Below are 18544 nucleotides of genomic sequence, written 5' to 3'. Positions count from 1 at the left end.
AAGGCGTTGTATCTGTTCACTTCCTTTAATGGAAGTCTGCCTGCTCCTGGACGAGCCTCAGGATACGGTGCCCATCGCCACAGTGGGATTCAAACCCTGGTCGTCTGGTTTGTAGCCCACTGCTCTAACCACTAGGCGACTCTTCCACTCCACAGCTCTGTGAAGAATTTGTTAAAATACAGAGGTGTTCATCATTTTGTGACCAACAACGATGTTAAAGCAGCAGTTGTGGAGAGATTTAACAGTTCTTTAAATTCCAAAATGTGGCGATACTTTACATCGCACAACACTTTTCGATATGAAGCTGTGAATAGTTATAACCACAGCTTTCACAGAATACAGGCCCGCCCCATCAATGTAACAGCCTCGAACTCTCTGCAGTTCTGGAAAATATTCTACAGCAATAACAACAAACATGAACCTGCTAAGCCATTTTTTTAAAAAGGGGCCTCTTGGCCCAGAGCTAAGTAGTTCTTTTGTTAAATCCATGATCAGTCCCCTGGGGCATGTTCCTGCTCCAGAAAGGGAGGAAGACGAAGGGGAAGAATTTGCCCATTCTTGCTACTGATGTATTGCAAGTAATGCTTCCAGGAAAGGCGATGGGCACCGTATCCTGTACCGTGTCCTGGGAAAGAGATGGATCCAGAAACAGAAGTCTTCAGACTTCTACAATTCCTACAACCTCCAACTGATTCTACAGCAGTCTCAGTGCATAAGTTACTTCAAGACCTCCAGACAAGGATGTAGCTATCTCCCATCTCATGTGTTCCAGTGAGTCAAAAACTAGACTTAAAATAAAGGCTGCACCCAGCCCCTCTGTTTGACATAATCCAACTTCCTCACTACTCGGTGGTGGAGTTAGCCCCCAAGTGGGCCAAGAGGACTCAGGAGTACTCCAGTATACCCCTATTTATTTATTTGGCAGGTTTTCTAGATCGTCTGTTAGTAAAAACTTTCACAACGGTTTACAATTTAAGAAAAATAAATGCATCTTTGGATATAAAATACTTAAAGGTATACATAGTAATACAATAAAACAAATTTTTCAAAACAAGTAGATAAAATCAATATAAAATAGATAAGAACAGCATAAAAGAATAAGATTAGTAAAAGATCACTTAGTCATGCTGTAAGCTCTTTTAAACAACCAGGTTTTCAGATTCCGTTTAAAAATTTTAAAATCCGACTGCATTCTTAGCTCAGGAGGTATTTCATTCCAATGTTTTAGGCCTGCTAATGAGATTGCTCTATCTCGCACCGATGTTAGTCTGGCCGTATTAACAGATGGTATAGTCAGCAGACCCTTGTTTGCTGATCTCAGGTTTCTTTGTGGCATGTGTTGCCATATTGTAGCTTTCAACCAGTCATTTTGGTCACCAAAAATTACTTTATGTAAGGTGCATAATGTTTTAAAAAGAATGTGTGACTCAATTGGTAGCCAATGCAGAGCTATTAAGGCTGGTGTTATATGCTCATTTTTCATTTTTCCCATCAATATGCTAGCAGCGGCATTTTGTAAAAGTTGTAGTGGCCTGACTGTTGACGCCGGTAGGTGTTGGCAGTAATCTGTACTTGCGAAGATTGACTGCATAATTGTTCTAAAATCATTTTATTTAAAAGTGGTTTTAATCACCTTAATGTCAGTAGTTTAAGATACCCATCCTTCATTTTCTTTGATATGTGTTTTTTAAAACTTAAATCTGGTTCAGTAATTATACCTAGATCACGTACTTTGTCCGAAGGCGTGATTTTGGAGTTATCATTTAATACTAATGGAGGTAGTGTCTCAGATGAGTATTTTCTCTCTAAAAGTATCATGTTTGTTTTATTTATGTTTAAAACAAGTTTCATCCGTCTTAAAAGTTGACTAATTATTGTTAGATACATTGCAATTAATTTATGTTTTTTCAATTGAATCGTTTATTGGTACTAAAATCTGTATGTCATCGGCATACACATAATGATTAAGGCCGAGTCCGGCTAGCAGGTGGCAGAGTGGTAACATAGAGATGTTAAAAAGAGTCGCCTGTGGAAAGACCCAAAACTCCTGGATACCTTTTGGCAAGAAAATTTTCCAGAGTTCTATTTTGAGCACATGGATTGTGGCACATCAGTTATATATGGTGCAATACCTGCATGGATGCATCACGAACCTGAAGCCCTTTACAGTCACTAGACTCAGTACAGGCTAATGATCATAAGGCAGTGGAGGATGTGGAAGAGTGAGAAACATCTAATCTACTCAGTCTATAAAGCTTTTGATGCAGCGGTCATTGAGGCGGAAGAGTGGCTTGGTTGCAGGTTTTGTGTAAAAATGTGTATGATCATCATACACATGTCCTCTGTTCTGGGGACAGCTTGTTTGAAAACGAAGTTAAGGAGACTTGGCTCCAATCAAGTTATGATTCATTCATTGTCAGTTGGAGGAGATGACCAGCCTCATCGGCTCAGTACTTCACTTATAGATGACTGTTCTTTCAGACACACCCCTTCTGCTCTTATCAGTGCCATCAGGCCACTCATACTCTGCAGCAGCACTAGCTCCCTGCCAGGGGACATCAGAGAGAAAAGTGTCAAGTGAAAGTTCTGCAGCAGATACAATAGGAACCTGGACCCAGTTTTGATGGATCTCAAACCCAACTCCCTGCCATCACTGGTGGGTGGGGGATGGTCCAGTCTTTCCTTCCAGAGTGGCAGAAAATAACCAAGGTCTGGTAGGTCCTAAAAATTGTGGTATGTGGCTACCACTTGCGTTTCTCTTGCCTCCATATAACCCAGTGCTTTTCATCCTTCAATTCAGATTTATTTCCATCTGCCTAACTTCAGCTGGAAGTGGCGTTGTTCCTTCTGCAGAAGAAGATGGAAGGTACCTGCTGTCTGGAATGTGGTAAGGGATTCTACTCCTGGTACTTCTTCATTCCTAGGAAAATGGAAGGGTTGATTTATGAAGACTGAACAAACTGCTGGTTTGAGAGAAATTCAAGTTGAATTTTTTTCACACAATCCTCAGTTTCATTCCACCAGGAGATTGGATGTGTACCCTTTACCTCATATCCTATTCATCTTTCTCCCAGAAAGCTCCTCAGATTACCTAGGGAAGGAGGTAAGTTATCAATATAAGGGTCTCACATAGTGCCTGCCGGTGGTCTTTGAGTCCCTCAAAGGCCATTTTGTTCCTCCTGTTCCTAGAATTCCTGATTAATTTTGCCAAGTTGAGCTAACCCCTATTCAGAGGAATGAGTTCATAAGTGTGGAGAGACTCTGTTCAGGAGTGAGTGTTCTTCCCAGACGGAAGTGCCGTAGTGCTTAGTGGCCTAGTGTAGACTTTCCTGCAGCGGGAATACCGATGCTTATTGTTTACTGAATTCTGAGAGATGGGTCCATTTGGTGCCATTGAATGATGTCACCCACATGTCATGGCTAATTCTTCCTGCAATCTAGAGAGAGCCATGTTTTGCAGGTAAGCAAACTTGCTTTATTCTCATTGTGGTGGGAAAGACGTGAAGCTATTAAAATCTCTATTCAATTGTAGATAAATTATATACAAAGTATGTTGCTCATACTTTTTCCAGGTAACTTATTATTTTTTTTTAATAAGAAAATGGATCACATACTTTGTTTCCTCTGGGAAAAGAAACTTCCACACATAGCCATCTGAAAATTTAAAATGAGCAAATTGAAAGCAGTGTTTACTGCTCAAACTTCATTCTTTATCAATTTGCATGTTTCTTGCAACAAGGTGGGTTGTGACTACAAAACTGGATGGAAGAGACTGATCCTCTATGGTATGAGGTGGAGAGAGAGCTAGTATTTTTATTTCCCTTGTCGTATTCCAGGAATAGATCTTTACAAAATGTGTTAAGAAAAATTTAGTATTAATATCTACCTGTAGAGCATTTTGAAATTGGACAAGTAATTGAAAATTAAATAGGCAATACAAAAATGTTTCTGTGATACAACCCAATGTTTAAAATTAATGGGCCCATATTTAGTAGGACGTTTAGTAGACAAATTATCCTGCTAAAGTGTGTATCCATCCCCCTCTACCCCTGGCCCCACCAATCCTTTCCCTCCAACTCCCCCAGGTACCTTAAATAGTCTTATTTTTTCACCCTGATCACGGTAGTGTCCTACTTTGATCAGAGTTGGGCACATCTGACGTTAGGCTATTACGTTGAGAGCAAACGTCCCAACGTAGTAGCCTAGAAATATCAGATGTGCTGGCTCGGTTGGGAGAGGGGGCTGGACACGTAATCCTCACATTTTAAATACGGGGAGCGGGAGGGGGGAATAGATGTCATTGGTCTTGTTCTAAGTTAGCCGGATATCTGAACCCCTCCCCGGAACACCCCCAAAACACCCCTTTTATATCCAGCTAAAGGGGGGATATGATAGAGGTCTTTAAAATCATGAGAGGTCTAGAATGGGTAAATGTGAATCTGTTATTTACTCTTTCGGATAATAGAAGGATTAGGGGGCACTTCCTGAAGTTAGCAAGTAGCACATTTAAAACTAATTGGAGCAAATTCTTATGGGTTTAAAAAAGGTCTGGGTAAGTTCTTGGAGGAGAAGTCCATTAACTGCTATTAATCAAATTGTCTTAGAGAATAGCCACTGCTATTACTGGCATCAGTAGCATGGGATCTACTTAGTGTTTGGGTACTTGCCAGGTACTTGTAGCCTGGATTGGCCGCTGTCGGAAACAGGATGCTGAGCTTGATAGACCCTTGGTCTGACCCAGTATGGTAATTTCTTATGTTCTTATATCCAGCTATAATTTAGCTGAATAAGAGGCTCAATATGCCATATAACCTATTTAGACGGATAACTTGTGAGTTATACGTCTAAATGGCTTTTGAACATCTACCCCTAAAATGTTTTACATTAATTGGCCTGGTTGGCAAAGACTGGATACATGGATGTTGGATCAGCTATTAAAAGGAAACGAGCTCATGACCTTTCAAGAGATAAGAATGAAATTTAAGTTAACAAGTTCAGAAATATTTATATGGGTTTAGATGAGGAACTATGTATAAACAGGAAAAACTAATCTTTCTCCTAGGACAAGCAGGATGGTAATCCTCACATGTGGGTGACATCATCCGATGGAGCCTGGCACGGAAAACTTTTGTCAAAGTTTCTAGAAGCTTTGACCAGCAGCCTGAGCATGCACAGCCTGCCGTTATCCGTGCATCCACGTGAGGTCCTCCTTCAGTCTCTCTTCCACAATGCAATTGCCTTGCGGTCAGGGAGCTCTCCTTTTTTCTTGTTTTCATCGATCAGTTTTGGGTTCGTGCCATTTTTCCTCATTGGATCCCACTTTGCAGTCTGTGCCTCCTCGGTGTGGTAGATTTTTTCTTTATTGCCTTTTCTGCCTCGTGGTGACAGTCTGTCATCGACCGCATGCTGGGTATTTTTATGTCATCGACTGATTTTCGTCAGTGCCCACATACCATGTCTATGACGGATCCACACGAGGTTTGCATCCTCTGCCTGGGGGCCTCACACGACGTCCCTGGGTGTCGTCTGTGTGATCAGATGACCCCTAAAGTGCATTGGGCACACCTCGATAAGATGGAGAAACTTTGAGGCCCCAAAATCTGCTCCTTCCACTCCTGCGTCGGGCTCTTTGACGCCAAGAGGTCGCGGGGAGTCATCTGACATGCTTTCCCTGGTGGTTCCCCTTGCTAGTACATCTAAGGATCGTGGTAGAGTGTGAAAGATCCTCGATGGTCTCACCGCTCTCCCGGACATCAGGTCTTCTCCTTCCTTGGCACTGGGGAAAGACCGGGCCAAGCACTGAAGGAGGTCCCGGAAGCATAGTTGCCATCGCACAGCACCGGTTCCAGGGTGGCATCAGTGGCTACCAACCTGCCACCAAAGCAACACCAGCCATTGGAGGCCCCATCCTCCGATGCCCCTGGTATTCCTAGGCGTTCCTCACCGACACCAGTGCTGGGCACCATGCCACCTCGGAGACCCGAGGAAGAGCTGGTAACACCTCGTCCCCCTCCATCAGTCCTGGCCACTCTGGACTTTCAGGAGGAGTTGGACCACAGGGTGAGTCCGTAGTGCTCAAAGCTCTCCAGAGCTTTGAGCTGCCCATGCCACTGGCCCCCCTACTGGTGCCTGAGCCTCTGCCCTTGTTGCTCACACCCCTGCTGGAGCATCTGGGTGCCCTTCCAATGTAATCAGTGCCCGAGGGACCGTCTGTTCCCCAGTGGCCACCGATACCCTGAACCGGAGCAATCCTGATCCTCGGGTCCTCCGAGGAGGAAGATACGGCTGGTACCATGTTTCCCAGACCACTGTTCCCCGAGCCTTTGTCGGGCCCTTCAGGCCTTCCGCGACCTCCAGTCCCCTCGATGCCAGGAGAACCATTGAGTCCAGCAGTACACTCAAAGCTTCCAAAACCATCGCAGACCCGGGCTAATGCCCCTCACGGACTTTGCCCACAGCACACTGGGTCCCAGTGGGGAGGAAGGGCCTTATGACCCTTGGGGTGATGACTCCATGGAGTCGTCCTCCATTTTATTCGGACCACCCCCCTCTCGGAGCCCTCCCCACCGGAGGAATGACGCCGGTCGCCCCCCGAGGACTAGTCCTTTGTGGGGTTTGTCAGGGCCCTGGCTGAAGCCATTCCCTTTCAACTATTATGGAGGAAGATGTGCAACATAAGATGCTGGAAGTACTCCAGTTTATCGATGCTCCCAAGGAGATCATGGCAGTTCCTATCCACGATATCTTCAAAGACCACCTCCTCCGCATGTGGGAGCACCCCATTTCTATCTCCCCCATCAATAGAAAGGCTGACGCCACCTACTTAGTGCCGCAGGCCGTGGGGTTTGAGAAGTGGCATCTCCCCCACCATTCAGTGTTGCGTAGTCCGCCTTGAAAAAGGCCCAACACTCCTGCACTCATGCCTCTGCCCCGCCTCTGCCCCGCCAGGACATGAGCACAGGGAGCTCGATGCCCTGTCTCGATGAGACAAGAGGAACTGGAGGTGTGGGGGGTTTGACTGAGTTTTGCAGCTGTGGGAGCGGTAAGCACTGCTGAATCGCAAGTAGGGTAATGATCAGTACTCTTTCTGAGGTATATGCATGGATTCTTGGACCATCTACATACAAGGTCTTTAGTGAAAGAGAATTATATTAAATATTTCTGATTGAGGTATTCCAGAGTTGAATAAAATCTTTTTTTCTATCATCTTTTTAGAAGTCTGAAGGAGTAATTGTCGTGGAACAAGTAGATAATGCAGGGGTGAAACTTTTCCATTGATAGTTTGGAGCTGACTAATTTCTTTAAAAAATCTGAGGATGAAGTGAATAGAGCTCTGCTTGTTATAACATTTGTTTTTCCTCAAGATTGAGTTATTATGTTGATTGTGTTTTCATAATCGTTAGGCTTTGTTTATGGGTTTGAAGATATGGGTATTTCTAGATCTTTGTCACGAAACAAAGAACAGACGTTTCTGGCTATGCGCCAGGAGTCGATCTTAGGAATGACTTTTACTCTTAAATTTCCTTGTAAATGTTATGCTCAGGTACTAGGTGCAAATTCTTTGAGCCGTCGTAGTTGAGGTTTTCTTGGCTAGTAAGTTGGCTTAGGGTGTTTTTTTTTTCTTTTTTTCTCTTTCACGATAAGAAGCCCTGTAATGTGTCCTGCAGTTCTTTATTGGATGTAGCAATAGGTTCTCTATTTCTTTTATTATACCTTTTTGTTCTGGGGTTTTCTCTTGAATCCCTCTCCTTTTAAGGAGCTCTTTGTAGCTGCCAATTGTAATATTTCCTTAATTTATGATTTTTTTTGGGACATATGTAATTATCAGTGTGCTACTTTTGCTTTATCAAGACATATTTGATTTATAATTGAAATGCAAATGAATCTAAAAAAAAGTCCAAAGCTTTTTAGAACTTTTGTCCTCTAAGAAATTAAATAAGAATCAGAGCAAAATATAATTTGACACTTTTTTGCTGCAGTTTGTCATTTGCTTTTCAAGTATTAGTGTTTTAAATAATCAAAACCCCTTGAGAGCAATTTGACCCACACAGCCCCATGGCATACAGCATTCTGGAGGTTGGATCTTGCATTAAGCAAGACAATAGCAGTAAATGGAACATGAGGATAACTATGGTAAAGGGTGAGCCACAACACTTGGACAGAGAAGAATTTGCACCTGAAGGACCGTTTTTCAAAGCCATCTTGGAAATGGGCTTTCCGAAAATTACCTATTCTTTTTTTTTTTTTTTTTTTTTAATTTACGTTTTTTATTAGTTTTCACCAACAGTGAGATACATATTGCTTAACAGATTGGTAACACTTATAACAGCATAATCCACTGTCAATACAACCATATGAATTTACCCCTTCCCTTTACCCTCCCCCTCCCTCCTTGGTGGTTGGGTATCAGTCCATTGCGCAAAACTCAAAAAAGTCAAGTTTGGAATAGATAAAGAGTCAAAAAAGTAGAAGTGTCTGCATCCAGGGCTATAGTTCCTCCATGGTGCGAGAGTAACATATCTCCTCTGGGACAAGACTCTGGTGTAAGCCCTTCCATGTGACAATCCTCTTCCAATCTCTTCTGCGACACTGCCGAGCATCAAAGCCAGGATGAGCATTAACGGGCCACATAGTCTGTAAATGGTTTCCATGTCTTTTAAATAGGAAGCCAGCTTATTGGGGTAGATTTTAAAAAAGAGTGCGATCGCATACTTTTGTTCGCGCAGCAGGCGCAAACAAAAGTACGCTGGATTTTATAAGATACGCGCATAGCCGCGCGTATCTTATAAATCCTGGATCAGCGCACGCAAGGCTGCCGATTTTGGGCAGCCTGCGCACGCCGAGCCGCGCAGCCTGCCTCCGTTCCCTCCCCTCACCTTCCCCTCCCTTCCCCTACCTAACCCACCCCCCCTTACCTTTGTCCCTCGATTTACGCCTGCTAGAAGCAGACGTAAATCTATGTGCGCCAGCTGACCCGGGGGCTGTTCCGGAGGCCTCGACCACGCCTCCGGGCTGGCACCACGCCCCCGGTCCCGCCCCCGAAATGCTGCATCATTCGGCCCCGCCCCCGAAATGCTGCATCATTCGGCCCTGCCCCCGACACGCCCCCTTTAAAAAAAAACAAAAAACCCCGGGACTTACGTGCGTCCCGGGGCTCTGCGCGCGCCGGCGGCCTATGCAAAATAGGCGCGCGAGGGCCCTGCTCGCGTAAATCCGGGCGGATTTACGCGAGCAGGGCATTTAAAATCCGCCCGATTATGTTTAGTAGCTGTCAAGTATACGAGTAAAATGCATGCATTGTTTCACAATCCATGCACTTTTACCTGAATTGTAGTGGAGGCGTTCCTGGGGTGGGGTGGATTAGAAGAGAAAATTAGCGTGCATAGTTTTTGCCAGAAAAACCCACGGCAAGTCTCAGCACTTTTCTCTTGGACAGTTTTCAAAGTAAGAGGATGTGCGCACTTTCCCTTTAAAAAGTTAGTGTAAAGACAGCGGGTAAAAAGTACCTGTGGACTTTGCTGCTATGTGGGTAGCATAACGATTCCCCACAGTAATGTATTAAAACCTGGCCGTACTAATTCTAGTGTCAACCTGTATTCACTCAACTGCGTTACTAATCTTTGAGTCGTGCTGTACTATAGTTATGCTTTTCTCATCTCTGTATACTCTCTTGCATTTTCCTCAAGATTCTTATGGACCGCTATGTTGCCTGTTAAGAGTTTAGTTGCCAATACAATAAGTGAGCAAATGTTCATTTGTCTGTATTGAAATACTTCTGTTGCAATTACTAAAGGGTTGTGGGATTGACAAAATATTCTTTTCTCTAGACTTAATGTGTCGCTTGAATTCTTTTGCAGTGCAATGGAAAGTCATTCCCTCCTGAATCCAAACCTGCAGCAGGGTGAAGGGGTTCTTTCCAGCTTCCGCACCACCTGGCAGGAGTTTGTGGAGGACCTGGGGTTCTGGAGGGTGCTGCTCCTCCTCCTCGTCATTGCACTCCTGTCTCTCGGCATTGCATACTACGTTAGTGGGGTACTTCCTTTTGTGGAGAACCAACCTGAGTTGGTGCACTAAAGAGGCTGTTTGCCCACTGTCTAAATGTATTTTAATTTTATAGTAGTCAGAACTGTACCACTTATCTCAATAGTTAATTGTCTATATGTAATCCCTTTTCAAAGGAATACATTAGTTTGCCCTAACGACACCAATCTCTAGCACACTCGTCACATTTTGGAGTCCGCAGGATCTGAGCTGCTACCATTTCCCCTACTATATTTTGCCAACTGGAAAATCCAGAGAGTAAAGGTTAACCTACAGCCTGTCTTGACTTCCAGCTATATGAAAGTTTTAATGTTTTAAAATGTTTCTTAAATGTGGGCTGCATATGTATTGTGTTGTGACATCTATACCATATTTGCTCAGATTATTTCTTAAAATATCTTTTTACTGTGACTGTACTTTGGGGAAAAGAAAACTCAAATCTGAAAATAGTATACCAGTGTCACTGTACAGTGTCTTAGAGGGTCCATGAAAGTTATTTTAACTACTGTCCTGAGTAAGAGTGCCCTAAAAGCCACAGGGCACACAGACCCATACAGCCCTAAGATATCTTCCCTGCAGAGTAACTTGCATAACTTTTTTTTTTTTTTTTAAACATCAAATAAAATAAAAGTAGAAGAATGTGGGAGGAGCTGATAGACTGCTATAGGACCAGGTCCAGCTTGAAGATATGGTGGTTTCAGCTGTCTGCAAGTGGATAGGAGCCCACATTACAAAACCGTTACACACATTTTATTCCAGAAGGGTCAAAGCCTAACCAGGGTTTATGGAGTCGTGACTCTGCTATTAATATGTAGGTAACTAATAGAGTATTGAGGAAGATTGCATGAGATGGTTGATTGTGCCCTGTCTTGTGTACAGAAGAAGTCTCAACATTTCCAACTGTAGCAATCCTTTAACTCTTGCAAGCATTAGTGTTTCCTGAAAATTAAGACTCCATTACAAGAGGTGAGATGTCTTAAATAAAAGCATAAACAGGAATTTCTATTAAGTCCATGGCCCTGAAACCTTTTCTTATCAGCAGGACCACCAAAACAGTTTGTATCATTGTGTCAGTCTGGAAGGAATCTTTTCATTTCAGTATATTTTGGAATAGTTTTCGTGCAAGGTAGAATTATATTTTTCTCAGGTGCATTGATGATATGTGATGGAAATGAGCTTTTGAGTATGGTAGAAATGAATAGCCACTTTTAGTATCTGCTTTCCCAGTGTACCTTTTCACTGGAAGTACTAGCATGGAAGCATAATATTACTATTTTTATAAAATTAGACAAATGTGCATGTTCTGTATATATAATTCTGTAATTCTGTATAAGTGCTTTGTCCTGGACTGTAATGTCCTACCCCGGTGATGTACGCTCCCAGCCCTTGTTAGCCGCCAACAAGTTGGGTTTTTAAGATGTCCCTATTGAATATGCTTGAGAGAGATTTTCATGCATACTTCCTCCATTGTATGCAAATCTATCTCATGCATATTTATTAAGGATATCCTAAAAACCTGACCCATTTGCAACCCTTGAGGGCTGGAAGTGAATACCACTGTACTACTGGGTGATTTCATGTTTTCATAAATGGAATTTCATGTTTTGTTCCCAGAAGTGACAGCTGTGAGGCTGGGCTTTCTTCTGAATTTAATGCAGGAGCCCAAAATTCTCCTTCAGTAGGTATCACTAACACTTATTTAATGAAAAGCTTATATAGAAGATATTGTAAACAAGCTCTGCACTCTTCGTTGCCTTAGTAGCTTTCAACTTGGAGTCCCTGTCTGCTACTAATGTAGACAAAACCTGTACGGTTTACACACTAAATAAATCTTCACACAAGTTAAACAACAAAAGGATGTTTTTTTATCATTTATTTAAACAAATGTTTTTCTAGAAATTCTAAATTAATTGTATGTTTGTAGCTGTTAGAATTTTATGTTGTCTAGTGTAATAATTGGGAGGGGGGCAGTGAGTTTTCCAGTGTAAACCTTGTACTTTCACTGTTCCTCCTTTGGAGTAACTGTTTTCCTATTCTTGTGGCTCTGTGCAAACTTTAGTAAAGCTTTTATTGTAGCTTTTTATTTAAATAAATCCTGCCAAAGCACCAACAGGAAAAGAAATGGAGGAAATGACACTGCAACACAAAGCTAGCTTTGTTCTTTTACGAATGAGCAAAAAGGAAAAAACATTCTAACAGTACCTTACCTGTTTTCGGGTCGATCTGCTTGACTGTGATGATTGGTGTTTAGTTGGCAGGAAACTCTTCATATTCTAGTTTTGGCTACAAACAATGGGATACTGTCAGAACTGCAGATTACATAAGAGTCAAAACACTGTGTGCAATAGGTAGTGGATTGCTTATGTTTTATCCCTTAAAATTGAGTTCACGGTTCAGCTTAAATTCTGTTAGCATAAACTTCACAAAGTATTTGTGTAGAGGTGATAAACCACTTCTGTTAGGCTCATGAAGATTTTGAGATGGAACCTTTTTAGAAACGCTGAGGCCCTTCGCATTGCCTGAGGGGAAGGGACCTTTAGAATTCCCAGTAACTTGTATCTTCAGATAGTTGTTGGTTTCTATATTTTGCTAACTTCTCCTTTTTGTTTTCATTTCACAATAGTTAGTAATGCTTAAAGAAATGTTTGACTGATTCAGACTTGGCTGAATATCAGAGCTGTAGCCAGGCAATTAAGTACATATGGCCAAGTAAAAAAAAAAAAAAAGCATGTGCCCTCTTACACTCAAATAGTGGCCAAAACCCACTTTTTCGTGGCTGTTTTCAAACTTAAACCTTGGCTCTCTGCCAAGTGGGGGGTGAAGTCAGAGCCTGGGATGTTGGTGACAAAGCCCAAGGAAGTGCCATTGATTTGGAGGAATGTATGGGATAGGGGAAGGGACAGTCTAAGGGGAAGTCTGAGTGACTGGGCAAGGCTTGGGAAGAGCAATGTGTGACGGAGCAGAGATGACGCCAGGGAAGTAGACTTACATCTCCAGCTAATCATTCTCCCCTACAGCAACGTATCCATTAATGCCTTTGCTCTCCTAGCCCCCTCCCCCCAACACTTCATCCCTCATCAATTTCACTCTCTTCCCCCAGCAACTCATCTCTCATCCCCTTCACTCTCCTCCCCCAACTTATAGCAACTCACTCACCCTTCATCCCCTTCACTTTTCCTCTTTCATGGCACTTAGAGCAACTCACTCCTTTTTGCCTTCACTCTTCCCTCCCTGCAGAAGTAACTCACTTCTCACCTCCCTCATTCCCCCCTCCCCCAAGAGCAATTCACTCATCCTCAACACTTCACTCTTTCCCTACCTCCAGCATCTCTCTGAATATGATGCTATGGCCCAGTAGAGCAATAATAGATCAGGGAGAGGAAAGGCCAGAGATAGTAGAGTTCTATGTGTGGCCCCAGTGAGAGATGCCAAACAAATCAGATGCAGTTTTGCCAGGGCTGCTGGCAGCAGAGTCTTTCCCCACTGGGCCCTGTTGGAATGCAGCAGTTCGAGAACCACCATTTCTGTGGGAAATTTACTTATCTGCAAACTTCAGCATTTGAGGAACATAAGAACATAAGAAATTACCATACTGGGTCAGACCAAGGGTCCATCAAGCCCAGCATCCTGTTTCCAACAGTGGCCAATCCAGACCATAAGAACCTGGCAAATACCCAAAAACTAAGTCTATTCCATGTTACCATTGCTAATGGCAGTGGCTATTCTCTAAGTGAACTTAATAGCAGGTAATGGACTTCTCCTCCAAGAACTTATCCAATCCTTTTTTAAACACCGCTATACTAACTGCACTAACCACATCCTCTGGCAACAAATTCCAGAGTTTAATTGTGCGTTGAGTAAAAAAGAACTTTCTCCGATTAGTTTTAAATGTGCCCCATGCTAATTTCATGGAGTGCCCCCTAGTCTTTCTACTATCCGAAAGAGTAAATAACCGATTCACATCTACCCGTTCTAGACCTCTCATGATTTTAAACATCTCTATCATATCCCCCCTCAGCCGTCTCTTCTCCAAGCTGAAAGGTCCTAACCTCTTTAGTCTTTCCTCATAGGGGAGCTGTTCCATTCCCCTTATCATTTTGGTAGCCCTTCTCTGTACCTTCTCCATCGCAATTATATCTTTTTTTGAGATGCGGCGACCAGAATTGTACACAGTATTCAAGGTGCGGTCTCACCATGGAGCGATACAGAGGCATTATGATATTTTGCATTTTATTCACCATTCCCTTTCTAATAATTCCCAACATTCTGTTTGCTTTTTTGACTGCCGCAGCACACTGAACCGACGATCTCAATGTGTTATCCACTATGACGCCTAGATCTCTTTCTTGGGTTGTAGCACCTAATATGGAACCCAACATTGTGTAATTATAGCATGGGTTATTTTTCCCTATATGTATCACCTTGCACTTATCCACATTAAATTTCATCTGCCATTTGGATGCCCAATTTTCCAGTCTCACAAGGTCTTTTTGCAATTTATCACAATCTGCTTGTGATTTAACTACTCTGAACAATTTTGTGTCATCTGCAAATTTGATTCTCACTCGTCATATTTCTTTCCAGATCATTTATAAATATATTGAAAAGTAAGGGTCCCAATACAGATCCCTGAGGCACTCCACTGTCCACTCCCTTCCACTGAGAAAATTGTCCATTTAATCCTACTCTCTGTTTCCTGTCTTTTAGCCAGTTTGCAATCCACGAAAGGACATCGCCACCTATCCCATGACTTTTTACTTTTCCTAGAAGCCTCTCATGAAGAACTTTGTCAAACGCCTTCTGAAAATCCAAGTATACTACATCTACCGGTTCACCTTTATCCACATGTTTATTAACTCCTTCAAAAAAGTGAAGCAGATTTGTGAGGCAAGACTTGCCTTGGGTAAAGCCATGCTGACTTTGTTCCATTAAACCATGTCTTTCTATATGTTCTGTGATTTTGATGTTTAGAACACTTTCCACTATTTTTCCTGGCACTGAAGCCAGGCTAACTGGTCTGTAGTTTCCCGGATCACCCCTGGAGCCCTTTTTAAATATTGGGGTTACATTTGCTCCATTTACTCCAGTCTTCAGGTACAATGGATGATTTTAATGATAGGTTACATATTTTTACTAGTAGGTCTGAAATTTCATTTTTTAGTTCCTTCAGAACTCTGGGGTGTGTACCATCCGGTCCAGGTGATTTACTACTCTTCAGTTTGTCAATCAGGTCTACCACATCTTCTAGGTTCACTGTGATTTGATTCAGTCCATCTGAATCATTACCCATGAAAACCTCTCCATTACGGGTACCTCCCCAACATCCTCTTCAGTAAAACAGAAGCAAAGAAATCATTTAATCTTTCCGCAATGGCCTTATCTTCTCTAAGTGCCCCTTTAACCCCTCGATCATCTAATGGTCCAACTGACTCCCTCACAGGCTTTCTGCTTCGGATATATTTAAAAAAGATTTTACTGTGAGTTTTTACCTCTACAGCCAACTTCTTTTCAAATTCTCTCTTAGCCTGTCTTATCAATGTCTTACATTTAACTTGCCAACGTTTATGCTTTATCCTATTTTCTTCTGTTGGATCCTTCTTCCAATTTTTGAATGAAGATCTTTTGGCTAAAATAGCTTCTTTCACCTCCCCTTTTAACCATGCCGGTAATCATTTTGCCTTCTTTCCACCTTTCTTAATGTGTGGAATACATCTGGACTGTGCTTCTAGAATGGTATTTTTTAACAATGACCACGCCGCTTGGACATTTTTTACTTTTGTAGCTGCTCCTTTGTTTTGGTTTTTTTTTAACAATTTTTCCCATTTTATCAGTTTCCCTTTTGAAAGTTTAGCACGAGAGCCTTGGATTTGCACACTGTTCCTCTTCCAGTCATTAAATCAAATTTGATCATATTATGATCACTATTGCCAAGCGGCCCCACCACCGTTACCTCTCTCACCAAGTCCTGTGCTCCACTGAGAATTAGATCTAAAATTGCTCCCTCTCTCGTCGGTTCCTGAACCAATTGCTCCATAAAGCTATCATTTATTCCATCCAGGAACGTTATCTCTCTAGCGTGTCCCGATGGTACATTTACCCAGTCAATATTGGGGTAATTGAAGTCTGAATATTCGATCCTAACAAAATACTCCAAACAGCGTATTATGGTTAAGAAGTTTTTATGTTTCAATAGGCAACTCCACAGTTTTAAACGAACACCAGCTTAATGGCGTCCCCCGACACGGTCCCGTGTTTCGCCGCGGGCTGCATCGGGGGGGATCGCCATACAGGAATTCACACAAAAACTGGCAACAGCATTCAAATAGTGACAGGGAGCGCAATGCCCTTCATAGTTGACAGGATAGTGAGGTATCTTGAATCCAGTAGGTTACAGGATTCAAGGCGGAATGGTTTTTACCAGAGAAAGATAATGTCAAACAAATCTATTCAATTTGTTTTTACTGGATAACCAAAGAATTAGGTAATTAGTGAGTGGATGTGGTATGTTTGGATTTCAATAAGGGGTTTGACACTATTTCACATGGGAGGGTCCTATATAGGAATGGTAACTTTCAAACTGGCACGCATGTGCACATATGTCGGTCCACGTGAGGGATGTGGCCATTTTATAGCATATGCGTGCGTATGTGTGCCAGATTTTAAGTGTGCATGTGCGTGCAAATGCCACTTCTACCACAGAAATTGGGGGATTTTAAAAGGGGTGCACACCGACGCTATTCCTAATTTTACCTGTTTGCCCAGTTAAGAGAGAGGTCCTTCAACCCTTCCTAGTTTAATAGCTTTCATTCCCTCCAGTTATCTCTGACCCTTAAAACCCCACATCTCTGTCTATTTTTCTTTATTTGTTAACTTACACATCATCCATAGCAGAAGTAAAGTTATATGGCAGGGAGACTCGGCGTGTGCCACGGGGGGATATGATGGAGGACTTTAAGATCATGAGAGGTCTTGAACGAGTAGATGTGAATTGGTTATTTACACTTTTGAATAATTGAAGTTCTAGGGGGCATTCCATGAAGTTAGCAAGTAGCACATTTAAGACTAATTGGAGAAAATTCTTTTTCACTCAATGTACAATAAAGCTCTGGAATTTGTTGCCAGAGGATGTGGTTAGTGCAGTTAGTGTAGCTGGGTTCAAAAAAGGTTTGGATAGGTTCTGGGAGGAGAAGTCCATTAACAGCTATTAATCAAGTTTACTTAGGGAATAGCCACTGCTATTAATTGCATCAGTAGCATGGGATCTTCTTAGTGTTTGGATAATTGCCAGGTTCTTGTGGCCTGGTTTGGCCTCTGTTGGAAACAGGATGCTGGGCTTGATGGACCCTTGGCCTGACCCAGCATGGCAATTTCTTATGCTCCTGGATGTCTGGGTACCCCATGCCTAGGTATAGGGCTGGAAGATTGGCATATGGATGGCTCATGCAGTCTGTTTGAAGGAAAGCCTGATTTGCCCCAGCTGCCACATAGGGAGTGAGTACTGAAAAGCCCAAGCTAAAATGCCTCAGGGAAGCAGGAGTAGGGCGGCATAGCCCTGTTTAAGGAGCTCAATGTTTGCTCTGGGGGAAGGAAAGGCTGATAGGGCCTCCCACCATGAAGAAGAGCTTCAGGCCAGCTCAGGGGCAACAGCTGGAGCACAGAGCAGAGGCTTCCATTTATCCCCCTCCTCTCAATTTCCATCCTGCCATTTGGGCTGTGGAGGAGAGCGGGAAATGGAGGGGGCAGAACTGCTGATCTTCAGCCCCATGAGCCAGGTCAGGAAGCAAGACAGCAGCTGCTTATGATGCTGCTCTGTCATCTTGAAATCTGGGATGCTTAGGCCCAACTTACATACACACACACTTCCTTCGTTCCCCTCTGTCAAACACACGTGCTCCTGTCTCACCCTACTGCCCTCCCCAAGCAAATTCCCTTCTCATTCCCCAAATCCTCCTTACCTCTTCATTGATCCCCCTTCTCATCCCCTCCTTGCTCTTCCCTCCTCCACCATATACATACAATACCCTTTTCATCCCTTAGGCCTTCCTCCCCCCCCCCCCCCCCCCCCCCCCCCATCCCCCATCAATAATTCCCCTGTCATAGTGCCTAATGATCTTCAGCCAGATTACCTGCCCTGCCTTACCTTGCTGCTGGAAGAACAGCTGATTGGTGGAGCTGCGCTCTTCAGTGTATGAACCAGCCCAAGGGTGCCTGAACTCTCATGGTGTTCTCAAAGTCTCATGAGCACAATGCAAGAGTTTGGGAAGCAGAGGCTCTGACTGAGCTGTGTGGTGCCGGCAGAGAAACTGAACACTCAAATCAGCTGTTCTGTTCCAGCCGCAGCAGCTGTAAGGTCAGGAGGGGGAGGGAAATTGCGCTGGGGCCTGGGACGGCCTAGGTAAACAGTCAGCCTTGATGGGGACTGAGGACTTTGTTGTCTGGCAACCAGTGTGACTGCAGAGTCTGTCTGCCTCCCAGTTCCTTTAAGAGCGCAGAAAGAAACCTC

At 43.2% G+C, this 18544-nt stretch overlaps 1 protein-coding gene and 1 long non-coding RNA gene across 4 annotated transcripts in view; one reads left to right on the top strand and one right to left on the bottom strand.

The window, feature by feature from the left end:
* The window catches only part of ANKRD46 (ankyrin repeat domain 46), a 72825-nt gene extending 62170 nt beyond the window's left edge, over positions 1 to 10655 (top strand). For 2 of the 3 annotated variants that reach the window (XM_029591813.1, XM_029591812.1), the window contains exons 5-6: positions 2801 to 2887; positions 9858 to 10655. In XM_029591813.1, coding sequence (XP_029447673.1) covers positions 2801 to 2887; positions 9858 to 10074 — 304 coding nt within the window. In that variant the 3' untranslated portion in view covers positions 10075 to 10655. The remainder of the gene's footprint in view (positions 1 to 2800; positions 2888 to 9857) is intronic. The other variant, XM_029591814.1, reaches the window with a different exon arrangement.
* The window catches only part of LOC115085597, a 34317-nt gene extending 15984 nt beyond the window's left edge, over positions 1 to 18333 (bottom strand). The window contains exons 1-2 of the long non-coding RNA XR_003854902.1: positions 18182 to 18333; positions 12249 to 12324 (exon numbers count right to left, since the gene is read on the bottom strand). This is a non-coding gene — a long non-coding RNA (uncharacterized LOC115085597). The remainder of the gene's footprint in view (positions 1 to 12248; positions 12325 to 18181) is intronic.
* Positions 18334 to 18544: the final 211 nt, after the last annotated feature.

Source organism: Rhinatrema bivittatum, chromosome 2 (assembly GCF_901001135.1).
Source record: "Rhinatrema bivittatum chromosome 2, aRhiBiv1.1, whole genome shotgun sequence".
NCBI lineage: Eukaryota > Metazoa > Chordata > Amphibia > Gymnophiona > Rhinatrematidae > Rhinatrema > Rhinatrema bivittatum.
Note: the sequence above shows the minus strand (reverse complement) of the source record. Positions and strands in the feature narration are given on the sequence as shown.